Below are 26233 nucleotides of genomic sequence, written 5' to 3' on the forward strand. Positions count from 1 at the left end.
GCCAAATGTTTCGACGACTTGATAGCATAGTGAATGTGGAGTGAGTTCTCTTTTTCTACTTTGTTTATCAATATCACTTTTTTTTATCAGTGGACAACAATACCAGTGATGAGTGGCATGATTACATCAAGTGCATGTAAAATATATGTAGCAATTGTTTGTTATACATGCAATTTTCTTCATGCATATTGATGCACATCTAACGGGTGTTTTAGCATAAGCGTACATATGTAATAACACATCTTGTTTAATTCAAGAGACTAAAGCAGGGCTACTTGGGTGATACATAATTGGTATCGAAATATACAACATTTTGCATCGTCATTTTTATTCATATACTCGGGGTCATTAAAAAATATAATGTTTTGCTTCACGTTTGCGTTTAATTTAGCATGTAATGCCTTTTTTCCTCTCTCTCTCTCTCTGTAAACCTCAGCAATTTACACCCCTTTTTTGCCCGCATCATGCCAGATTTATGGCCGCTTTTAGTCGCCACCGCCCGTGACATTTTATATTCCAGCCATGGGAAGACAGGCGGCACAATTCCGAACGCTGTTTTCGGAGGGATCTCGCACAAAACACGGGCTTGTGCCACGCACCCAGCGACTGCTAAGTTATTCCCAGAAACGTGTGACCTACGCGCTCGCCAGTAAACGCGAAGCTTTTTTTTGCGCGGAGGAAGTTTGCAAAAGGAGCCTCCCCCCCCCCCCCCTACTTTAATCCCATGCAAACAGGCGACTTATTCATTGTCGCCCCGCGCTGGCTACGATGTTTTTCTGTAGAAAGTAACCCCCCCCCCCCCCCCACAGGCATCCTGGCAGTGTTTTCTTAGCAGGGGATTTAGTGGCACAACAACGGCCCTTTCCCCCGCACATATTCCCCTCCTATACCCTGCCCATGAAATCCCCTTAAAACATCCCTCCGGGAAGAAAGAAAAACCCATCACAAAACCAACCGATCAGCCGCTGCTCCCGCCAAGAACAAGCAAAATAGAAGATGCACCAACGCACACAGACCGAGACAGCTGCAATGCATGACAATTTTTGCACCTCCATCCTTAAATTATTTTGTACCGCACAAAGCATGGGACGCCATAAACTAAAACAAAATAAAAACATGATTTTACCAGGTAAGGCCCACTGAGCTATATAGATTTTATTCAGACGCAACCTGGTCACGAATGATCGCTCAACGAAGTGGCTTATCACGTGGAAGTTTATAGCAGCCAAATCCATGGGTCTCCTCGCACACTGGCCAGTAAAACTAATTTAGCTCCATGCAAACTTTCACTTCTCAGTACGCGGGACACTTTGTGAGCCCGGTGTCTCACCGTAAATGTGACCTTCACTATCTTAAATAAACAATATTTGAAGTACTTTAGTTTTAGCGTTTTTGTGTTAAACTATAAAGCAACATTGGCGTTGAATCTGCTACCAACAAAGAGTCAAGTTGTAATGAAATAGTTATATTACTGACGTATACAATCAATGCCTTGTAAATTGTTGATTTACGGAGCATCTAAATGCGACTCAATGTAAACACACCACAAGCAGTGGGAGCTTTTGCGCATTTCACACTGATTTTAAATGTTTCTTTAAAAAAGCTAAAGGTAACCTTAAGCCAATATTTTGAGTTATTTCCCCATAAAATGCGTGTAAGAAAAAAAAATCGGGTAATATTACATATGTCTTAACATACAGGGGGTAAACTTTTATGAGAAACTGTTAAAAAAGCAGTTTCCAAGAAACATGCATTATTTATTCGTGTGAATGTAATTGAATTTAACTCACAGATGATATATTGCTCTGGGCTCAGGGAAGGTGTGCCATTCCCCCAGTGGTAGCCACACTCACTCAGACCGTGTTTTATGATGGCAGTCGGTCATTACAGCCCTGCTATGTGGGGACTTTTCTGGTCCCATTAAGGGAAATAGACTGACAACATTTAGTTGGACCTGGTATTTAAAAGGGGTGGAGCTGTGGCGAGTGGTTTCCACACCACTCTGTGAACTCACCGACCTTCCTTCAATTCCTGGATAAGGAAGTGCGGAATGAATCCGGCATCATCGTGCATTCGATTTACAGCGACGGCGAACATCAGTGGCGAGTGAGATCTTGAGATCTGATGCTAACATGCCTCCCAATCCAATTCACCAACCCACACTGACCAGTGTGATAAAGTATATATATTTATAAAACAATATCTGGCAAGGAGTAGGTATGTCTTCATCCAGCAGTGGTTTGACAAATGCTGCAATTATTATTAATGTAATGTTTAATGCTAGAAAGAGACAATGACACATGCATCTCTTAGAGCACACACGCTATGGCGGGTGAAGTTTTAAATTCGAATATGGGCGATTTAGAAAGACCTTTGGTTAGCCTACAAGCTGTTATCGATGTTGACGAAACTTTAGCCAGAACGCCAGGTCGAGCACTGCAACAACATAATGTCCTGGATGTGTCCATGTAATCCTCCCTAAAGATATAAACATGTCCTTGTACCAACACAAACATGGCAGAAAGGGCGGATTACCTTCTGCAAGCACTCTATTCAGACTGGTCACGGCCTTGTTCGTCAAAAGGCGCAAAAATAACGACGGTTTTCGTGGGCTCGCTACATTCAGACTCTCAGACGTTGTAATTTGTGCGATTCCGTAGTCTAAGCTGAACTCCATTGTGTGGTGTCGTGTACAAACTCATCCTGTGTTGTTGGGGAGCAACACAGGTCACAAATAGCGGCAGGCACATCTGTCTCTCTTCATAAAAAAACCCAAATATATATTTTTAATTTTATCGTAAATTGTCTTCTTCTTTGAAATAGGTTTTGCATTTTAAACATTAGTTAAAAGGTATAGGTGAAGATGCAGCCCTGGAATTACTTTCTCATGATACTACTGGAAGAAAGTGCCTGAACTGGAGCTCTAGAAAGTCCATCTCAAGGGCATTTGGCCTACTCTTCCACGCTAGCCAGATGTCTTGAAAGAGGTGGGTGTACCCACACTTGAAAAATATATATCATGTAGAATGGAATTACTAAACTGAAAAGTACTTTGTTAGAATCTATCTGAAATGGTATTTTAAGTGTTTTAGTCTGTTTCTCCAAATTGCATCCAATTGTTCTCACAGCAATAATGCCACAAATAATCCATTTGGAAATCTCTCAGAGTAATATAACCCTATGTGTCTGAGAATGGCTGTATAATATATTTACACAAAATGTATCCTTAAAATCTTTAAAAGTGGCCTTCTCATCTTTACACACTAAGGGGAGGACACTTTCTCACACACTCTGCTACAAGACTGGCATTGATCGCAAGATGATCAAACCGACATTTTTGGCAAACAAAATAAATACACTTCCATTTGTTACTTCACATTCAAATTAAAGAATCATAATATCATATGGAGTTTTGCAGACCAACATTTTTCAATGATTGATGTGCACACATTATGCAGATTTGTCTCCAAGGACAGAAAACACCCTTGCCACTGTCATTAGTATTGCAGTGTCGCACACAGAGAAACGCTTGGCTCTGAAGCTCTGCGTTGGCTAGGAGTGACCTCAAACGCACATGCGAGTTCTGAATTCGGTGAACTTAAACCAAAAATGCACACGCCATAAACGTTGCACCAAAGAAAACGTCACCATTATCTGTAGCTCTTTGTCGATCCACTGCCGAATGCAGCTCTCCCCACGGCGTGTCGGTCACGGAGGTTGTTTGCAGTGGCGGCTCCTGCAAAATCTCTCAGGGGGGGCAAATGTCTGGATGATTGATAAGGATAAGGTCCACCCATGCAATGGATAAATTAACAGCTTAAGCATGTAAAGGCAACTTCACTTCTTTAATATTAATGAAAAATAAAGTGACTCTTACAATACATCTTGTTTGTTTCTATACTCACTATTAAAACAAACCACTCAAGTTTATTTTATTAAAGATTCCACTAGGTGGCCACAAATTATATTGTTGGATGAAACATGCTTACGTATGATGACGTAAGCACGTATGATGACGTAAGCACGTATGATGACGTAAGCACGTTAGGGCGAGCCCTCCCGGAAGCCATAGAGAATGCATTGCAGCGCCCCCGTTCGAAAAAAAACATCTTTGAATGTAAGTCTATGGGGCCACTCGGGGCGATTCTCAGCTGGAGGGAAATCGCCCAAAAAGAGGCGGTACTCCACAGAACGTGACATGACGCTGATTGGACTATATCCAGAGGCTGCAGTGACGGCTAGCGTGACTCTGTGGTTGAATGACATTGGTGGTGCGTCGCCCAATCGCCCTAATGAAGAAACCGCCCCTGGTTGTTTGACCATACTTCACCATGATCTGTTATGATGTTCAATGCGGGTGAGTGAAGTGGTGGGACAAGATAGGTTCCGGCTTCACTCACCAGTGACACGAGATATGACCGGGAATTGAACTCAGGTTTGCTGCGGATTGTAGTGCAGTGTGCTAACCACTGTGTCATCACGGTTTTTAAATATAGGTTTCCAGTAAAAACACAAATATAACTTGAACAAATCTGCATGCAACTTATCCAAACATCCATGGCAGGTGGTCAGGCTTATGTATGTTTAGCATACAACAATGTTTGAAATAGTGAAATCCCTTAAGACTACCAAGCCTTGTTGGTCCATTGGATTTGCAGCATGCTGTTTCGGTGACCTGCAATGGTACAGCAGTTGTGTGGGCCTCGCTCCAGTTCAACCCAGCGAAGGGACTTGCACAGCTCCCACCTCGAGTCTGGACTAGAAAAGGAAATTGATGGAGACAATTTGAGGCTAACCTTTGTCTTCGAGATTAGTCCACCAGGCTCATGAATATGGAAAGAATTCTGTTTAAGCTAACACTACATGTCACCCGATTGAAAACATTTCAATTACCACCCACAGGCACCAATTATCACTGGAAACTACTTTAATTGTTGGATTAGGGGGGGAAGGTAAATGGCACTGAAAAGGGCTTTGGGGCGATCCTGCAATGCATGGCCCCCTGGTCACCTGTGTGGTTATTTTTGGAGCCACCATGAAGAAATGTTTCCGAAATCTTTACCGGTTCATTCGAATCAATCTTTTCTTCGTTGGCGTTTACCACAATGCAACTGATGTTGTGTCTTTAGGCAGCGTCCTTCACCTATGAATAAATGTCCGTGGCATTCATTTATTCCAGCAGTGCATTTCGCTGCACTGTCTTAAATGGCTTCCTGTTCAGCATTTATTTACAATGTTGTCATTAGTGACAGCTGAACAACGCTGCATCTTTCATCTGCTTCCACTTATCACTTTAAGCACCCTCATATATGCCACCTCAGCTCACCTTTCAAGTATTCCATTACCAACAGAAGTCCTAGAGAATTGGATCAAGGTAGCTCTTATCAATGTTTATGGCCCATTCTTTTTAAAGAATTCTATACGCTCGTATACAGTACTGCGTTAGCCTCTTTTAACACACTTGCTGATGCGTGCAGCACTGTATCCCCACCCATTAGTGTTTCGTCGCATTTTACACGCAATCATGATTTTTACGTGAATAGAAAGGGGTCAACAGACAGTTCCACTAAATAAATAATAATAATAATTTTTAAGAAGGAAAACAAAAGTATTTTAGATATGCATCCTATCGGGGACAGAATAATAATCACGTACGGTATTTGTAAACACGTGCATCGACACAATTAGGAAAATATAAGAAGACCATCATCACCAATGTCAAATCCACTCCCCCGTGGTCACGTGATGGGTAATCCGTATCCCAACATGGGCTGATTTCGTAGCTCCATCTCTGCAGTGACCATAATTTTCAGGTACGATACATCACCATGCTGTCACTCTGTCATTAGTCTCATCCATTGATCATCAATTCTTCTGGCGTTGTGTCCTTCCCAAGGCCACTTATCTTAACAGTCACGATAATGTCTCCGATTTGCAATTGTTTTCTGATCCATGCATCCCTCTTTCTGTCTCTAAACGTAATTCCCAAAATGCATCTCTTCATCGTTCTATGTGCAGTCGTCAGCTTTTGATCTATTTTATTCGCCAATATCCTCGTTTCAAATATTTGTCACAGCAGGGAATAAAAGACGTATTGAAAACTTTCCTTTGGACACATTGGTATGTTGCTTTTCATCGTGAAATAAAATGTTATAAAACAATTCCACCCTGCTCATGTCTCATTATTTCCTTTTTGATCCAGGTCTGCCTTTAAGTGAAGCAACTACTCGAGGTTAAACATCCTTCGTTGAGTAACACATAATCCCATGCCTCTGGGCTCAAACTGAGAATATAAATTATGTAAAATATTTTCCTGGACATATTGGCAAATAAGACAATTACTTAAGCTTTTAGGAGTTAAATTAGGTATGCTCACTGCTCAGCATTCTTATTGCAGATTATAACGGATAAGTAATCAAATCAAAAGACGTTTTACCCATAAAGTGAAACAAGCTCAAGCTTGCATGCAGGAATACTTCACTTAAGATGTCGTGTACTTAGAATGATAATTATAAGAACGTACAGCCCTTTGATTATAATGATGTAGTTTATGCCTATTTTTTGTCACATCGGTTTATTGTATGGTAGTAGGATAGAAGCAGTTCTTTAGCGTCAATTTGCTAAATTCCTCTGTTGATATGTAAACTCCTTTGTCAAGGCGCTCTACTCCTCCCACCCAGCTTAAAATACGCTGCCAAGCTTAGCAGTGTTTCATTAGGACGCTGTCTTTCCGACATCCCTGTTCTTCACCTGAGGACGGCTGCTTGTGTTGTGGCCGAAACGTCGTGAGAATTTTATTATGTTTTATTTTTATTTTATTATTTCCCTTCTACGTGACTGTACCAAAAGATCCAAGAATACAGCCCTTTGTTAATCCACTGATGGACGAAAGCCTCCCTAAGCCGTGTCGGTCATGGAGGATGTTTGACCGTACTTCACCATGCTAGTCAGTGATGGTTTGATGAAGAAAATGCCCATGGCTGGTTCAGATGTCACTAGCCGCTGATGTTAGCTGTGGCCATGAATCAAATTCAGGTCGGCGGGTTCATCGTGCAGTGCGCAGACCCCCACGTCCCGTGCTGTAGCTATAACACAGATGTAGGTGTTGCAAACTGACTCAAAGCAACATTTGTGTTCACCACAAGTTTCCCTTGAATTTTGTGAATATGCAAAGGTTCCGTGCACTGCAAAGCACTGTCCCAGGACACATGCCAACGTTGACATGAGATTGTAACCGTTGGACCAACGTTGACCCGACAATGGCCTAACATTGCCACAACGATCCACATTAACTAGGTCTATATATAAAAGACAATGCATTTGTTGAGGTTGTGGAACTAAAGCCAAACCCAGATTGTTTCACATGGGCTTAGGAGGAGCATGGTGTCCAATAGCAATATATTGAAGGTCTCGAAACTAATTCAAAACAGTTGGGGAAACGCTCACGAAAATAAGTTGCGATAGTGAAAATTGTGCCAAACATTTTTTTATTACAATTTTGGTTCATATTAGTGGACACACGGTCCAAATAATTTAGTTTCAGCCTTGTTTATTATTCTATGTGTTTTCTTTGGAAGATTATCCAGCAAGTAAAATTCATGAACATGTACATTTTTGAGAATATGTTTTCCCCTTTTTTCTGGCAACAAAACAAGTGTTCAGATGTTATAACACCAAGCGGAGTACGTTTTTTTTTGCATTCTGGCCACAAGTATTGTGGTTAATGCAGACATGATTCATTGTAAAAGGTTTCAGTTTGGTCTTTTAACATCTCAAGACTTGTTTTGTTGCCAGAAAAAGGGGGAAAACATATTCTAATATTTTGGTACTGGCAAAGGAGGTCCCATGATGTAAACTTTTACTAAATTGTCACGTTAAAATATTTTATTGTCAGTATTAACTATGCTGCTGACATTCTACTGCAACATTTCTCGGACATGCCATGAGAGATTTGATCGTGGCATTTACACCACGCATGATTGCAAATAAATAAACGAACGAAAAACTTAATCTCAGCCATTCTCAATCCACTAATAGACGAGGACCTCACTACGTCTTGTCACTAATGTTTTTTATGTACCATGATGCACCACGCTGGTCAGTGTACATTGGCGAAGGAAGGGCAATGGCTAAACATTTATTTGCCACTGAGTTTAACCGTGGCCAAGAGTGTTAACCTGGGTGATGAGTTCTTATCACAGCGAACACTAACCAGACTGTACCGGCGCGCTGGCGGCCACAGCCGTATATGGGAACATTGATTGTAATTTTTGAGAAATGTGCGGTGCAAGCAGAAGAAATAAATATAAGAAATAAATATATTTAAAGTATTCTTTCTCTCCGTGTGTGGATGAGATGCTTCATTACCGTACTACCGTGAACCTGTTATTTGTTTATTTTCCAAATGCTCATTTTTCAAGGACTCTTTGAGATGTTTCACCACTCATATTTGCCAGTCCATTAGTCGACGCGTGATGTCATGCATGCCAAGTGAGGGAGGTTCCACAAACAAAAAGAAGTGTCACGCGATGCAATGTACAATTGCGAGGTGAAAAACGCAAACAGACAGGTACGTGCTAGGAAGAATTAAAGAGCCACCTATCAAATTTTTCTGTTTGCGCATAGTCACTTTAAGATATTTTCTTGTTCATGTTTTTGTTTTTTGTTTGTTGCGGTTGCACCCGATTCAAGAGCCGAATGGCTCACAGGGCTATAGCTAATAAATGAAAACTGAAACTGACCAGACGTATTGGAAGAGGCGGGCGTGAGCCACACTTTACCTTGCCACGTGCAACTAACTGAGGTGTACCCATTCATAATGTTGGGTGGGCAGAAGTGGGTGGGGGGTATTTTAGAAACTGGTTCATTGTTTCAACTGCCATTGCCGGAAGATGGAATCGAACCGGCGACCTTTGGATTGCAAGTCCAGCGTGCTGCTAACCATTACAACGCGGCAGCTCCCACCCCTCACCCCCCCCATTGGAAAGGAAGTGGGGGAGGAAAGATCTAAACCACCGGGTCAACGTGTCAAGATGTTCCAAATGCGCTGGACTGCAAGTTGCGAGTCTTTCCAACTGCTCCAGTTGCTGTTGTTGTTGTTTTTTTGTCGAGATGTGACGGGAAACGCGTCGCGCGGTCAATCCAAAAGGCACCTCGCTGACAAACCGCGCAAACGGTGGGGCAATTATTGACGTGGGGAAAGAAACTCGACCTGGCCTTGAGACGTGAAAGAAGTCAGCCTCGGATGAGATAATGATGAGCAATGACGCCCGTCGCCATAGCGAAACCGTGAGTTAAATGTGGCGTCCGTTCGGTTCGAAGAAAACGCAACGGAGGATTTTCTTTCCGTCTCCCTCGAGTTCACTGAAACCTTCCCCACAACCGCGACTCTTCACGCAGACGCAAGCTCAACTCACGACATAGTTGTTTTCATTCCCAATCAATTATTTATGCCGCTCGAAATGTAAGCCGTAGCATAAACACGCCGTCAAGCAAGGCCAAACACTTCACCGAGTTAAGCTTTGTATGATGAAAAAAAAACAACTGCTGCCTTTTATTTTAATAAGGCGGGGAGGTCGGAGTCGCAGTGGGAGGGCGTTAATGGAAAATAGCAGTGAGGCAAAAGAAGAACAATAAAATATATTGCCGCATACGAGGAGTGAGGTATGGGAACGAAACCCCACGATGACTTCATTTTGGCGAGTGAAAGGCTCTTCTTCTTGGCCATGACGCTGAAAGGTATTTTCTTCTGCTTTTTGTTTTGAAGCTCAACTTCCACGTATTAACGACTGAATGGATTGAGCAGACTTGGAGGTAATTCAAGCCAGTCTTTGTTGGAAAGAAACAGAAAATGCACTCTCGGTCCAAAGACCAGACAAGCCGTCCTTGCCTCGGTCCGATTTCATTGTTTCCCGATTTCAAAGGAAAAGGCTGAAATGTTGATTTCATTTGTTTGTTGTTGTATGATGGCGCATCATATTAACAGCTCTCACATTTGCTCAGTTTTTAAGCGAATACTCTTGATCGTCACAGAGTGGGTAAATAATCGGACGAAATGTAAGCATGCGTCTGTTGTTGAGCTCCGTCACGTTTTTGTTGTTTCTTTAATTCAATAAAACGAGCAACTTGTTCTACGAAGGTTTGTTTCAATTATTCCGTGTCAGGCACAAATCGAAATTCGAGGGATGTTGTGGAAAAAGTGGCAATTATCCCCATGCAGAGAACCTAAAAAAAGCGAAACCTGAATTTCTATTCCTTAATTTTATCACAAAGTCACGTGTCCTCTAACCTCCATGTTAAAAAATGAAACCTTTTCGGTGCACGAGTAATGTTTATTAATCATCACTGCACACACGCGGGTGAAATTGGCTGCATTTTGACACGATTTCCAATTGAGCGTAAAATTTATATTAAATTAATGTACATCCGATTAGGTTTGCACATTGCGTCAACATACTGTTTATGCTCTTGACTCAATCCGAAGGGGAGAATTAAGCAAAAGGTTAATTTATTTCAAGTGATCCTATTGACTGTGTAGAGCTACGCATCTTTACGCTCTGATCATCTTGACTCCGTACAGTCTCATAACAATTTTTTTGTACATTGCTCTTAAAAAGAGGGACGAGGCCAACCTCAGCTGGCTCTACACTCGATCAGAAAAAACGCATCAAACAATGCCACGTAGATTTCGATTTAAAGTTTTCGTGACTGCAGGGATTCACCTTCTTGGTTCTTTCGGTAAAGTCACGTAGAAGGGAAATAATAAAATAATAAAAATAAAACATAATAAAATAATTCAATAAAATAATTCTCACGACGTTTCGGCCACAACGCAAGCAGCCGTCCTCAGGTGAAGAACAGGTCTGTCGGGAAGACAGCGTCTGAATGAAACACCACCAGGCTTGGAGCGTCTATTTAAGCTGGGTTGGAGGGGGAAGAGTGCCTTGACAAAATAATTTGCATATCAAGAGGAATTTAGCATATTTATGGCAATGCAGATATGGGATTAGTCACTACTTGTGGAATGCGTAGGAGGTGGGCGGGGGGTTTGAAAGTCATAATATGCCCGTGCATTATGCAGGATTAGCAGCATCGAAGGGAGGGAGTAGGGTTAGCATTATTTCCCTTCTACGTGACTTTACCGAAAGAACCAAGAAGATGACCGCCACGTAGATTACTCGGTTGTGTGCGGTGTGTTGTGTGCATTATCATCGCGGGCCCGCCAGCAAGAGTCTCAAGACAAACGTCTGCGCGAGCATGCGAGTTGTTGAAATGCACGAGGAGCAAGCGGCAATGTCCGTGCGCAGCGCGAGTTGACTCTGTCCGCATCTCCCTACATGGCTTGAGACGAACAAAGACCGAGAGAGGCATTCCTCACGCGAGTGTGTGTGCCGTTTCGCTCCAGGTGTGTGTGTGGGTGGGTGGGTGGCGGAAAGGGGCATTTAGAGTCGTTGTGCGCTACTGCTGCGTACGTGTCGGGCTGCGGTGGCTCTCTCCATGACGTGTGGTCTCTCGGCTCTTGGACCCGCACGTCATTCGGCACGATGACCGACGTCTCGCTCCGCGGGCTGGGAGCTCCTACCAGGAGCTCAAGGCTCCCACAGCGGAAGGACGTGGAGCGAAGCGACGGACATCACGTAGGACGACACGGCGCGGCGCGACCCAAATACGCGGTGCGAGGAGCACTGCTCTGCCTTGTTTTACCAGGAGCCCACAAATGTTTTGGGTGCAAGGAAATGCAAACGCTATTTGGGCGGTAAGTTTGAAGATTTTAAGCCAAAGTGACATTAAAGATAACTGATCTGCCATGCATAATTCCCACAGTAATGACTGAACTAAATTAATGACACGTTCATTCAACTAAATTGTACTCCTGCCTGTTTAGTGGGCATATAAAATTGCTTCGCAAATTAAAAGTGACTGCATTTTAATTCTAACAAGTTGCCATGCAACGCTTAGATTGGTAATTTTTTTCTCTAAGTTTCATACAAAACGTCAGATAAAAAAGAAAAAACAGTCGCCACAGTTAATTTTGCACCGAGGAATTATTTTAAGAAAGATGCCCCATTAGCCCTTATTGTGTGGACATGTACTGAAGTCGTGTGCCCCAGGTGGTCTGACATGAGCCTCAAGCTTTGCTACCGAGAAGAAAGCCCTTCACAATCTAAATATATTGTGACATCATTACAGCATCTCGTGCTCTTTATAAAATCACATCACTGCAGTGACAGGAACGAAACAGGTGGGCTCCTCCACAAATCTGGCTGTCGCCTGATGAAGCTAGTTATAATTACTGACGAAACGTCGTACTCAGATTGTAAATGTTGTGGCTTGGCCCTCCAACACACCGGTGTGCTGTACGAGTGACGAATTGGCATGTTCTGTTTACGTGACAACCCTTACTAGTTGGCTGTGTCGGGTGGTGGCAGGTTTAAATGACACATTAATATTTTACGCGATCTAACCTAAAAAACCTCTATTGTGGATGATATTGGTCGCGAAAGCCTCCTACGTAGTTAAATTGACATCACGAGAGCACACTTGAATGTGCTTTTTGAATCTTAGTTTCCTCATTAACAAAACTTCAAACCCATGTCTAGCAGCCCGTAATAGCTATTTATTTTGGGGCTGATTTTCTATGTGAATGTACATTCAACTTGACAATTCTGCATACGTTAATCGCAATGTACGATCTGCGTTAAGTAGAGCTCGACGGAGCACTGAACTCCGAGAAAACAAAGCAGTCTCCTGCTGACACAAGGACTTTATGGTGATGAAACTGGATCCTATTGATGCCTACACACAGACACACGCAGACACACGCAAAGAGGCGCGTGTACACACACACACGCGCGCGCGCACACACGCACACTGACGTGCTCTCGTGCATGCTAACCATGACACAACCTTTGGTTATTTATTTCTCCTGGTTCCAAGAATTGTCAAACAATTTTATCCTGTTGGTAAACCAATTCTGGGTGGAAAAAAAATAACGAGTTTAAAGGCTCACGCACAGCAGGAAGTCAGCTACAGACATCGACCATGACCGGGACAAAGTGTGATGGGCAGCCCTGAGCCGGTATTCTTCAGCGTGGTCTTTTTTTTGGAGAGACCTCATAGAAGCCACTCGTCAGGCTAACAGCCATCACTTTTAACAGACACCAGCCGTCTCCAGTAAATATAAAGAAGTCCAGTTGGCCAAAATGTCAAGACCCTCCTTTCTTCTCACTTAGAAGAAAGATCTTAGATTGAAGGGTCTTCTTCTTCTTCTTAAGAAGCGAGAACTTGAGTCCGCCGTAAACTTCTGTTTTGTGTCCGCTGCCCCGCGCTGTTGACCTCACCCCTTTTCTGATTGGCCAAGTTTGCGTATAAATTGAGGATGGTGCAACGATAAAGTGGTTGTGGAGGAGCTATATGTGATGGGAGAGAGGCTGGCAAGAAGCTCACGACTTCTCCTGGGAGTGCCTCTCATCATGCCATCCATGCCAGGCAATGTTTATGAACCTCAATTGATATAATCGACGAAGCTCTTACATGTTATGTGCAGTATATAGCGTATCTCCCCTACATCGGATCATTTTTTCAGTAAAAAAAAAAAACTGAAGATCACTCACATAGCATGCTGTGATGAAAATGAGAACGCTGTGATGACTCAGAACAAACTATGATGACACAGTGCACTGTGACATCACAGAGCACGCTGTGATAACATAAGGGAACTGTGATGTCACAGAGCACACTGTGATGACACATAACTTAGGCCACATGCACCCCCTGTGGCTAAAGGAACATCCTTGTTCATAACAAAAAAAAGTGCATTTCAAAGCCTGTACATCCTTTGGCCTGGAAACCGAAAAGCCTCCCTAGTTATCAACTCGAAGGAGGTCCTAAGCCGACACTGATGGGAAATCACGCGGCTGTCGCACCAGCTTGACTTCCTGGACAACTTAATACCACAGTTCCTGAATCTCAATGTGGAAAGGGGAGGCCAGGGGTTGCTGGCTGCTGCTGGAGATTTAATGGTTCATTAGTCTGTCAGCTGCCGTAAGTTGTCCAGACCGCAGCTACGCTAGCCATTCTACGACAGTGCATGAGGTCAAGCCACGCAGTGTAAAAATCTCTAGCAAACCATGCGACTGAAGTTCGACTATCGCATGGCCTTTTCTTTTTTGCCAGGCACTTGTTTTATTTGTTCACTGTGACGGGGCATTGCAAATTGTGGCAGCCATGTGGTGAACGTGAATATAAGCTCTCGTGATATTAGAATACAGTGGAAGCTGGATTTGAGCTCACATTATATAAGCACAGTTCTGACTTAAACCACACATTTCAGTGGTGGCGGGGAAAGGCGAAGGGGAACTTCTGATACAGTCACTCGACTTTGGACATGAGCACAATCTGGATTGACATGCTCCAAATGGGTGTGATCATATCCAGCTGAGAGAGTGGTGCATCAAAATTGATTGTTGTGCTGTGCTTTGATTTCATGTCTATGCTCCCTATTGTCACCAACCCGTACGGATCAGTGCGGTTAATTTTGGTCCAATGACCAGTGCGGCTGGGGCCCTCATCCAGCAGTAGATGGGAAAAAGGTCCGTACGTGAAAATGTACATTTTTAAAATGTCACGCACGTTTTCATAACAATATAGGGTGGGATGTTTTACTTTGCTGTTTCTCACCAAAAACATCTGGCATGGTGATTATGATCTGCTTAACGAGCGGTTATGTGTCAAATGGTGTTGGAGATTAGAATATCATGACTACAGTTGTTGCCCCATAATGTTCAATATATATGCTGAAGTGGAGAGCGGTAGATAAGAACAAAAAATACACACACACAACACAAATACACAAACACAGCAAGAAGTATTAATTATTTACTGAGCAAAGCTGATGATGATAATGGCTGTGACTTCCAGAACAAACGTTTTACCAAATTGTAAAATTTGTAAAAGATAACAGAAACATCCCAATCTATTACTGCTTCAGTACACCGGTGTGTTAGAGAGCAATCTCACAACATTTAACTCCGCATTGTTCACGTGACAACTTTATTAATTGGCTGTGTCAGGTGGCGGATGGTTTAAGCACAAATTTTACTGACGCAATCTAACCCAACAATCTATCACGAATCGTGATGAGTCCACTGCTGGATGAAGGGCTCTCTAAGCCACTGGCATCTCCAATGCGACGAGCAAACTACACAAAATTAAATACAAACAAAAATGAACAACATGCGGGAATGCACACACTTAACAAATGTTCTTAGAAATTCTATTTCTTTCTAGATTTGAAGTTTTCGTGACTGCAAGGATTCATATTCTAAGGTTTTCGGTAAAGTCACGTAGGTAATAAAAATTAAAATTAACAAAAGTAAAAAAAAATCACGACGTTTCGGAGGCAGCACAAGCTTCCGTCTTCAGGTGGAACCGTCACAGCACGATTGCTGTATCAAGTAACATAAATTCCAAGAAAACAGTCCTTGTATATATACTGGTTGAGGGTGGGAGGAGCCAAGGCAGGCCCTGAATATTATTTTTGTGAGGTTCGGTGCGGCTGAAACTGTATTTCCACTACGCAATTTGAGGCATGCAGTCCTGAATTTGAACTCAACCTAGCAGAGGCAAAAGCAGCCCGCAACATAAAAAGTAAGCCAACAACAAACACAAAGTTGCAGCTCACTGAGAGAAGAACGATTTATCCAACAGGCAACCTTTGCAAAACAAGAAAGGCTTTGTCATTTACCGCCGTCTCCCTGGCCGTGCACCAGCGTGGCCTGCCAAGGTTTTAAGGAGGCAAGGGCGCCGTGCTTCTCTCGGTGTGGCGTCAATGTCAGTGCGGTGCCACCTGACGGCTGCGCGCTGCCCCCCGCCACGCGCGCGAGCTCACCAGTCGCGCAGGGCCCCCCCCCAGGGCCCCCCCCCAGGGCCTCCCCCTCCCAGGGCCCCCCCCACCCCATCCCCGTGTGCGCGCGCTGCCCCCCACCACGCGCGCGAGCTCACCAGTCGCGCAGGGCCCCCCCCCCCAGGGCCCCCCCCCAGGGCCCCCCCACCCCCTCCCCGTGTGCGCGCGCTGCCCCCCACCACGCGCGCGAGCTCATCAGTCGCGCAGAGCCCGCCCCCCCCCCAGGGCCCCCCCCCCCCCGTGTGCGCGCGCGCGCGCGCTCTGTTAGTCGCCCCAGGCATCCACGTTTTTTTGGCAGTCTCGGTTCAGCCCAGCGGCCGGCCGTCCCCCACCTCCGCCTCCCCCCCCCCGGCACGTTTATACAAACCCCCTTGTTCTCTCGGAGCCTGCGGAGAATAGCTCCGAGGCTCTACGGCTGGCAAGGAGTTTTTTTTTAGGAACATTCGCGGTCCGTGTTGGCATCTCCCGAGTAAAGGACGACATGGTGGTGGGGGGTGGGGGAGGTGGCGTTGCAAGCTGTCGGTGATTTAGTGTTTTTTATTTTTTAAAACGTGCCTCCTTCACATTACGTTTATCGTAGAAATAGCCCGGGCACTTTAAGCGTTTCCCCTAATGAATACAAAAAAATAGTAGCCCGCTTGTTGTGTGCGTGCGTGCCCCATGTGTCTAAATACACCGTGGACGTTACATTTTCCGTGAGTAACGTGTGTAATTTTCCATAATTTCTTGCACATGCAAGACACGGGTGAATTTCTAATAACGATCATAATCCTGCACGTACGTATGAATGAGTCCTATAAATCTGCGTCACGAGGTTTTCGCTGCGAGGGTTACGATTCGGAATGTCATGCGGAAATGAGATAATGTGGTCGGTGATTGCAAGAGCAACTGAGTTATTGGTTGACATATCATCCGGTACACAACACAGGACGTAAAAACGACGAATAGAACACGAAACACTGCGTATTGGGGAGCGCAAGACAGCGTGTAATTTGGGCTGAAGTGCAGTACTTCAGGAGCTTAAGTGGTTCCAAAGACGCAAAGCAACGCTTACACTCTTTGCACAAAACTGTAATTACAATCATATAGAGGTTGGTGATGCTACACGATTTGCAAGGCTGCAAGAGTCAGACCGGTGATTAGTAACAGAAGATGTTTGGCAAATGTCCAACGAACATGGCTTTATTCACCACCACTTTTAACCCTCGGAGACTTCGATGTTACGACCAATGCGGCCAATTGATTTCTCTCACCTTTTAATTGTGTGATATATAGCCTGTTTTTATACGTACGCATAGTTTTGCCGGGGGAGGTGGCAATGGGACGCAAAAATTGGTGCTCGTTGAAATCTGTTTAGTTGGTACAATAATTAATAACCATGAACCACACTCATTCTGTACTTTACAAGTAGTTTGCTTTCGTTTATTTTTTATATTTGGCAAGTGAGCAAAACACGTCAAATTGAGAAATATTAAAATACATGTTAAATCATCTATCGCCACTGTAAACCACGACTTGTTTATTATTACAAACACAGAGATTACATCTTCGTGACATAACACGTGAGACGTTTCCAATTCAAGAAGCCCATGCGACCAAACATTTCCGGCATCTTTCGAAGGCTATTCACAAAGTCGAACAAAAACACTTCCATGGAGCAACTCGAAAGCCCTTCAGTTGCCAAGACGTATGTTTGATGTGGCATCGAGCGGGACTATGGCGGTATTTATCGTGCACCAGTGTCCTACCCCCCCCCCCCCCCATATTTGTATAGCGGGGGTATTTATGGGCGACTAACAAAAGCAAACACAAGGGCCGCCCACACGGGAAGTCCGGGCGTGTTTGTACTGCTGCGGCGTTGCCGGCGAACGAGGATGAGAAACTGGGGCGGCTCCTCGCGTGTCATGTTCCAATGAGCAGCAACCACCCCACTTTGTAAGCTGTTGGCCTTTTCAATGATCTCCGCTTTCAGCCCGGGGGGGTGGGGGGGAGTGGGGAAAGGTCTTGCGCGCTGGCTTACCTCAATAACTCTGTCGTTCACCTGAAGCCCTCCGTCTTTATCCGCAGGGCCGTTCTCCACCACTTTGGACACGAAAATCCCTTCGCCAGATGTCCCCTCTTGACTGTCCTGATCGGCAGGGCAATTGAAAGTGGCTTATTGGTTGCTCATCCCTAAGCACGTCTCAGCAGTAGCAGCAGCAGCAGCCATATATTTGGTGTTGATAAATTGACGACTCAAAGTATATATCACTACAAGGTCCATATACAATCCAGATCTAACTGAACACGACAAAAAAATATATTGACTTTGTATACGTATATAAAAAAAACGAATATGGATTCCTCATTTCACACACGTGTGTTTAAATGCAAGAATGTGAACGCACGGAGTGGCATTATGATTTCAATAGGCGCGGTGGGTGGCATTGTTGATATTTGCGGTTGAACTTGGTCTTACAGGGCTGGGGCGTCCGCCAATGATGTTAAATCCGAGAGAGCCATGCTGTCGCTGCAGTACAACGGTCAGAGTCGACGGCTCCCCTCCCTGCAGAGAGCATGGTTCCAATTATAAAACACTGCAACGTGCACATTCCATGGCCAAACACGCCACACATAAGTGTGTTGAAACTTAAAAAAAAAACAAGCCCGGCAAATGTTAATCCTACTGAGCCTACAATCTGCGAATAAAGGTCAGTGATTATTTGCCTTCTAATTACATTTCAGCGTGAATATTTTTACTTTATTTTCTTTACATTGCATTTGACACCCTTAGTCTTACTCCGGTGCCACACTGCTTGTCTACCTGCTTATTCGAATGTGACTTAACATGAAGATGCGAGGAATGAAGTCAAATTAAATAGCCATGTGCATTGGACTTAACTTTAAACACACACTGTGGCTCTGCTGCTGTTCCTTGTAATGCCCTGGCATGCATTTTCAGCTTAGGTTTTACATTTTACGGTTATTGAGTTACGGCACATAGCTTTTCTCCCCCGAAGAATGCAAAGTCTGCAAGTCACGGTGCAGATAAGCCAGGGCGCACATTGTGTGTCTCATGTTCTGAAGCACAGAGCTGGAATACAAATTTTAATAATATTTATGAAGCAATAAAAATCACATACCCTCCTTACACCGAGGCTATTTTCAGCCGCAAAAATTCCTCCGCGTTGAATTTTAACCTTGAATGGCAAAACGGTCATTTGCAACGCTGTGCCGCCATCGGCCAATTTACTCCGACAAATGAAGGGCGCACCGATATGGGGGTGGCATAGTGTGTGGTAAACCCAAGCTCTTTGAAAACGAAAAGTGCCACCACTCGGGTCTGAGGGCTCTGCTGCCAAGTGCCACTTCTCGGTGGGGCGACGACAACAACAACAACAGCTGGAGCAGCAGTGGCGGTTATTCCCGGTGCAATGAATTCCACACTCGGCCGGATCTCTGCGGCACATTTCCACCGTCAAAGGTGGTTCATCGTGGAAGAGTGTTCATGTGAGCACAGACTACTTGGCTCCTCAACCGTGCTGTTTACGTTCACCGGAAACGGTAACGTAAACCCCGATCGCGGACCGCGGCTGCGCGGGGACCTATTTGTGTGTTTTAGGCTATTGCCTGCCTATCTTCGCCACCGGCAGGGAAGTGCTGATGGATACGCTACAGCTGTTCATAAATGCGGACATTCAAAGTTCAGGTGTTGCTGGCAGGATGGATAGTGACATTTAAGCACGCAATGAGTGACCCCCCCTCCCGCAATTTGAAGCACTGTCACGATTCAGGGCCTTGATTCGATTTCCATGTGTCTGGTGTCACCCAAACGACTGACAGTCGATGTTCATGATAGACACTTGCCACCTTGTACGATCTTTAGTGTCTCTCACTCTCTCTCATGAAGAGTCCCATCCAACTGCTCACAATGTTCCAGCAAGCTCATCCGTTTCCTTCCTACTTCCCCTCTTTCATTGCAAACTCATCTCTCGCATAATCACCTTTGTCATATCCCCAGCTGCTGAAACCCCCTTGGGATATGTCCCACAAATGCCACCTTCCTTCACATCAGACTTATCAGCCTATACTGCCTGCCTCCGTTGGACCATCTCATTAAAAATGTTTACGTATCACTTGTGCTGTATCCTTCGTTTCGCTAGCTCAAAGGTGCCGTTTGTATGCGGTTTGCATAAATAATACATTCTTACAAGGACGATTGGATTTATGCATTGTGATCATAAGAATCAATATAAATCAACAAATAAAATAATTGTTACGTGCATATCTAAATGTAACTCTATATCTGCTCCATATAGTCTCCCAACAATATAAAAATGAATACTGTAGTGAGTAGACATGAGCACACGTGACATCATGAGTGGTAACGCTATTAACTACTAACCATGTAAATACATTGCAGAAAGCAGCAACTGCTGTATATTTTTTTTGGGGGGGAGGGGGGTGGACTACGCATTTGTCTATCAATTGTACAAATCTTCTTGGTTCTTTCGGTAAAGTCAGGCAGAAGGGAAGTAATAAAATAATAAAAATAAAACATAATAAAATAATTCTCACGACGTTTCGGCCACAACGCAAGCAGCCGTCCTCACCTGACGTTTCGGCCGAAACGTCGTGAGAATTATTTTATTATATTTTATTTTTTATTATTTTATTACTTCCCTTCTACGTGACTTTACCGAAAGAACCAAGAAGATGAATCCCTGCAGTCACAAAAGCTTGAAATCGAAATTTTACAAATATTAATATTTTCAAATACGTTTCACTCCCCTCTGTAGCCACGAATCTACTGCAAGTGTAGATCATCTTCACGCATGACCAGCCATTGAGAGATGCATGCTTGGACTTACTCTTAAGAGACATCATTTAGGAGCACATGGATAAGAGACAATATGCACGTCAGGGACATGGCATTGATGGTTGAGAAATGCAAGTGGATTTGAGAAGATGTGACGCTGTAAGGGACGATGGCCAGTGGTCGAGTGCGTTGATGGAATGGCAGCCAAAGGAGGAGAACTCTCACCGGAGAGATCGTCGAACGTGGAGATGGTGTGATGACATCAGCTTGTGTACTAGAGCTACATGGATATACTTATTATTTCCTTATATCGTGGGACCGTGATAGATGGATGGGGGGGGGGGGGGGGGCTTGGAAAGGCTTCATCATCCACAAATAGAGAGATCACGGCAGATGATAATAATGATGACGATGAAGAGCCCATTAAGATCAGAAGACCATCTTTCAAGGGAGACTTGGAAGTTCCTTGTACGTTTTCACTGAGGCAGTCAATCCACTGTCAAAATCCTAGGCGTAATATTTTCAGTGCTGGTTATGAGGAGGTGCCGTATTATGTCAAGTACTCCGTGGTGCAGCTGAACGCATTGATGAGGCGAGCAGGCGCATAACGTGATACATTTTACTCTCCCAATCCTTGATGCTGATGGTAATAATAGTATCAATACCATGCATTTATGCAGCAACGCCTCACTTAGTCTTTAGATTTTTTTTCCCAGAAGAAACCTGCCTTGGGAAGCTTGGCAAATGCCACCAGTGAGTGTTCAGCATAACGGAGGACAGCAGAGGACTCAGGAGAAAGCCATGCATATGAGGAGGAAACACTTAAATAAAGCTCTGCACAGGTAGAGTCAATAATACATTGCTGGGCAGGGCATCTCCTTGCCACCTGGTAGTGGAAACCCACAACACCTAGAACCCCCAAGCAGTCTCCCAGTGGTCACCAGGCTCAACCCTTGGTAGCTTCTGAATTCTGGTGAGGTCAGGCCCATCCATAGTGACTTGGTAGTAGGCATAAGCAATGCCTAAAGAAAGTGGCCTTCAGTGTTTAAGCAGGAGACATTTACATCGTTGGGAAATGCGTAAATCCTTCCCAGAGCCTTTCACTTAATTTACCACTTCACCACACCCACTATGCTGCTGGACCTGCCGGCAATGCCCTACAGTGGGGAAAAAAATAATTAATGAATGCCTTAATACATCAATGTATAAATCGCTGCTGCTTGAACGGCTATACACAGAGGAACACAATTGGTGAAATGTGGACAAATGTTGCCGAATAAATAAAGTCACTTTTCTTGGTGAAAGACTGCAGCTACTTTAAACAAACCGCTGCTGGGATTACCAGATCTTATCGGTAAGAGCACTGAATATCAACTAAGGGAGTCCCGTTCAATGCAAAGAGCAATATCGTACACGAAACTCATTTGACAAAGGCCGAATGTTTTAATTAGAAGTAAAAATAGCACTAAAAAGCAATTACTTATTTTAAAAGGCATAACTCTCTTGGTTCAGCAATCCGAAAAGAATGGAGGGCCAGGATTTGGGGCAATTACTCAAAAGGCTTAGGCCGGCCCACTTTGAGCGAGAGCTTCTTGCTTGATGGAGAGCCATCAGCTGACTGCAACACAAAAAAAACTATTCTCACCCCGCCCCCATCAGGGTCTGTCTCCGGGCTCGATATACGGAGGTCGACCTAAACACGAAAGCACTTGAAAATGTTCTAAACTTAGCTAAACACTCTGAGTGCGGTCTGCGTCACCGCACCCTCCACTTCGAGTAGATATGACCTCATTTATATCGTGACAGTGCCCATTAGGATCTTTGTGTAAGACACAAATTATGCTTGTCTGATTTATAATTACTGTGAAATGTATCAAATATGGGAAACCAAAATTCAAGTCGAGAGGCAAAACCTCAGTGTTTAAAAAATTAGCAATTGCTAACACGTGATTATGTGAGGTTTATACCCCAATTATAGATGGATGCCAGAGGTAGACCGCGTGCAAAGTGGAGAGGAAATGCATGCTTTGTTCTGGTTTTGGTGCACACTTTAATCTCTGAGATCCAAGCTGAAGGTGTTTTGGCAGATGTCACGACAGTACCATATTTGCAATCAACTTTGAGACCATTAATCCATGCGCAGGTGGAGCACAGTGCCACTGTTGTTAATATTTTAACCATGATTGTTATTTATTTGAAATTAAAGGCAGCATTGCAATTACTGATGTGACCTATAATTTACTCATAATGTGAATGCCAAGCTGGATGCATATAGCCGAGGGGTCTGAATCTCTCCGGACCAAACATTCGCAAGGCTTCACGAAAATTGTGTATGGCGATTTGTCAATCAACTGCTAGATGAAGGCCTGCCCCCATGCTATGTCGGTCAAAGAGGGTTGTTTGACCATACTTCGCCATGCTGGTCAGTGCAGGTTAGTGAAAAGGGGGGGGGGGTGGCAGCAGGACCGGTTCAAATATCACTCGCCACTGATGCCGGCCACAGCCGGGAATTTCATTGAGATAGCCGGATTCACAACGCAGTGTGCAAACCGCTGCACCACCACTCCACTCCAATATTCTACTACAATTCCTGTAAGGAAAATAAACACTGCGTCTATTGGCCGCACACACAGTATATATGTAAACTGACCGACATTATATAGAACAAACATATTGACACGTTTTAACGCGGATGTACACACTAGAAAAATTGGAGAAAAAAATGTTCGGTATGGCATAGGTATTTGATTTATACGCAAGAGTGACCATAAATACCTTTTAGGTTTCATTTTGACACCATAATTTGTCAGGCTGCTTTCCCTATATATTATTTAATAGTGTACACATATTTGATCTTTCCTGTACGTAACCGTATACAGCTATAAAAAGCATAACCGTCGTCTAGAAACACGTTACGCATATACAGAATGCAGTACAGCAAGTAGGCCAATTCCCTCCCATCAAGACGCAGTGTTTAATTTCGATATGGCAATCAAGGGAAGCAAATTGGCTTGGGACGGGCGACAACAATTGCCAATGGACGAGACGAGTGAAGGCATCGCAGTCAAAGGAGCGAATGGCAAGCGGCGTTGAGATCAGTTCGTTGTGCAGTATCGACACGGATCACATCAGCGCTGGATTGTGACCAATGGCGACGGTGTGGGTAGGCCTCCCTCCAGCAGTGGATAGACAATGGCTGACGATGTATGCTTTATCCGGGCACTCCAGTTTGCTCCAACGAGCCCACAAACATCATGAAAAAAAATGGTGTTGGTAAAAAAATGTAAACTTGCTAGAGACACAAATCAGTCGGAGGCAGTTGAGTCTCGTCGAGGTTAATGAGTTATTGTCCGCATTAATAATTATTTCATGCCATAGCCCATGGGCGGTCCTTAATTCAGCAATGGATAAATGTCCTCCTTTGAATGACAATGATATATGATTATAATTACGCCTGTTTACCCATAGAGTAGCTGTATGAATATCTACGCAGAATGCCATTCTGTTCTGTCTCCACATATTAAATCAATCTAGCGTTTAGTTGTTTTGCTTTGTTTGATGTCTTTCACCCGGCACCTCCGATTAGCGCGGCCGAATACGTACGGTGCGAAAGAAGTTCAACATCCATATAATCGACGTTTTAGTCCATCAGCCTATTGCCATCGCAGACCGACATCGGGCAGCATTTGTTTAAGCAATCGAACTCTGGCGCGGTTTCGACCTTCTGTGCCTCATCAGCAGAAGTCACGCTTGCTAGACAAATGCTCTTGGACACCCATTTAATTATTATTGGCAAAGAAACCACTCCATACAAACTATGCGACGCCGTTCAAATAAAAACAAATATCTACACGGCACACACCAACGCATAACGATTATCTTGCGCGCGTTCATGATACCGATCCATTCCACATTCGCGACGTTACATCCGTGGCTCGCCGCTCACCTTGGCCGGGAACGCGAGGCTCTTGCTGAGTCTTTCCAGCTGCACTCGGTACTCGCTCAGCTTCTTCTGGTACCTGAGCGCCGTGGACTGCAGCTCGCTCTGCAGCGCCGACACCTGGGAGAGCAGCGACTTCTCGCGCTTGCTGGCACGCAGCGCTGCCTTCTTGCAATCGTACTCCAGACTCGCCACCTTGGCCATGACGGACGCCGAGTGCGAGCGCAACGCCTTGAGGCACGAGTGTCCACCACCACCACCTCCACCACCACCACCGGCTCCCGCCGCGTCGCCCCGGTGATCTCGCTGCACCAGCATGAGTCCGCAGCCGCGCTCGCAGATGCCCACCGGGCGATAGTCGCAGCTTTCGCGCATGTGCGCGTCCATGTCGCGGAGATTGAGCACCTCGGGGCAGCCTTTGTTGCGGCACTTGGCCGGAGAGAAGTCGCACATGTCCGCGTGCTCGGACAGCTGCTGCAAGCGCACCGCGCGCTCGCAGCCCCGGGCGCGGTGCTCGCAGCTGATGTTCAGCTTGAGGATGAGGTTGCGCAGGGGCAACACGTGGTTGAGCTCCTTGGTGGAGACGCGCTGGCACTGCACGGGGCAGCTGCCCTTCTGCACGACCCAGGGCAGCACGCAGCTGGCGCAGAACACGTGTCCGCACGGGGTGGCGAGCGGGTCCTCCAGCACCTTATTGCACAGGTTGCACTTGAAGTCCGGATCCACCTCCTCGGCGAAGCGGTCCAAATCGAATCCCATTGTTTTTGTTGTGTTTCTTTTTGTTTTGTCAGAACGCACGCGGGGATGGAGGAGGAGAATACGAAGAAGGCAGAGGCTTGGGTGGTTGAAGACAAGAGGTGGGGAAGACGTAGAGCAAGCAGAGGTGAGTAGTGGAGGTAGCGGGCGGACGGGCGGTGTAAGAGCGACAGCAAGGGACAGCAGAGCGAGAACGAGAGAGAAAAGATAGAGGAAAGAAGAGAAAGGGACCGATGGTAGGGTGCGGGACAGGGGAGGGAAGAAGAGGAGGAACCTCAAGGACGCGGGTGCCGCATGGGTGAGACTCCGACCCCCCCCCCCGGGTGCTCACCGGCGCCGCTCACGAAGCTCCCAGTGCCCGACTGTGAGCGTTGTCATGATCCCTGCGCTGTTTTGCGGGAGAGGCGATGGGGACGGGAGTGGGGCGGGCAGCTGGGTGATCCCTCGATTTTTCTCTCCTCCCACTCTTCCCCCCCTCCGCGCTCTCTCTCTCTTCTCCCTCCCTCTCTCTCTCCCTCTCCTCTCGCGCTCGCTTTACCGTAATGACCAAGAGAGAGCGAGAGGGCTCAGAAGCTATCCGTTAAAACCTCCCCTTGCACCCTCCACCCACCCCGCCCGCCCGCCGCCGCGAAGGAGACACGGGTGAACGCGACGCGTCAAGATGCCCCAACCGCACGCAACAAGACAATCTGCCTGATCTTTGCTGCAGCGTTGCCCAACATCGCCGTATCCCCCCCCACCACCACCACCCTTCTTTGTTGTTGTTGTTACAAAGCGCAGGAGACAACACAAGTGACCCCCGCACCACCTCCTCCTTCCCGGTGGCTTCCCCGAT

The 26233-nt window shown here is 45.2% G+C and overlaps 1 protein-coding gene across 1 annotated transcript in view; it reads right to left on the bottom strand.

Annotated features, from left to right (window-relative positions):
• Positions 1-25955, bottom strand: part of PDZRN3 (PDZ domain containing ring finger 3) — a 162443-nt gene extending 136488 nt beyond the window's left edge. The window contains exons 1-3 of the mRNA XM_061551971.1: positions 24649-25955; positions 18363-18449; positions 17925-18032 (exon numbers count right to left, since the gene is read on the bottom strand). Coding sequence (XP_061407955.1) covers positions 17925-18032; positions 18363-18449; positions 24649-25401 — 948 coding nt within the window. The 5' untranslated portion in view covers positions 25402-25955. The remainder of the gene's footprint in view (positions 1-17924; positions 18033-18362; positions 18450-24648) is intronic.
• Positions 25956-26233: the final 278 nt, after the last annotated feature.

This window comes from Lethenteron reissneri, chromosome 15 (genome assembly GCF_015708825.2).
Source record: "Lethenteron reissneri isolate LAM-NWPU_2019-01 chromosome 15, ASM1570882v1, whole genome shotgun sequence".
Classification (NCBI taxonomy): domain Eukaryota; kingdom Metazoa; phylum Chordata; class Hyperoartia; order Petromyzontiformes; family Petromyzontidae; genus Lethenteron; species Lethenteron reissneri.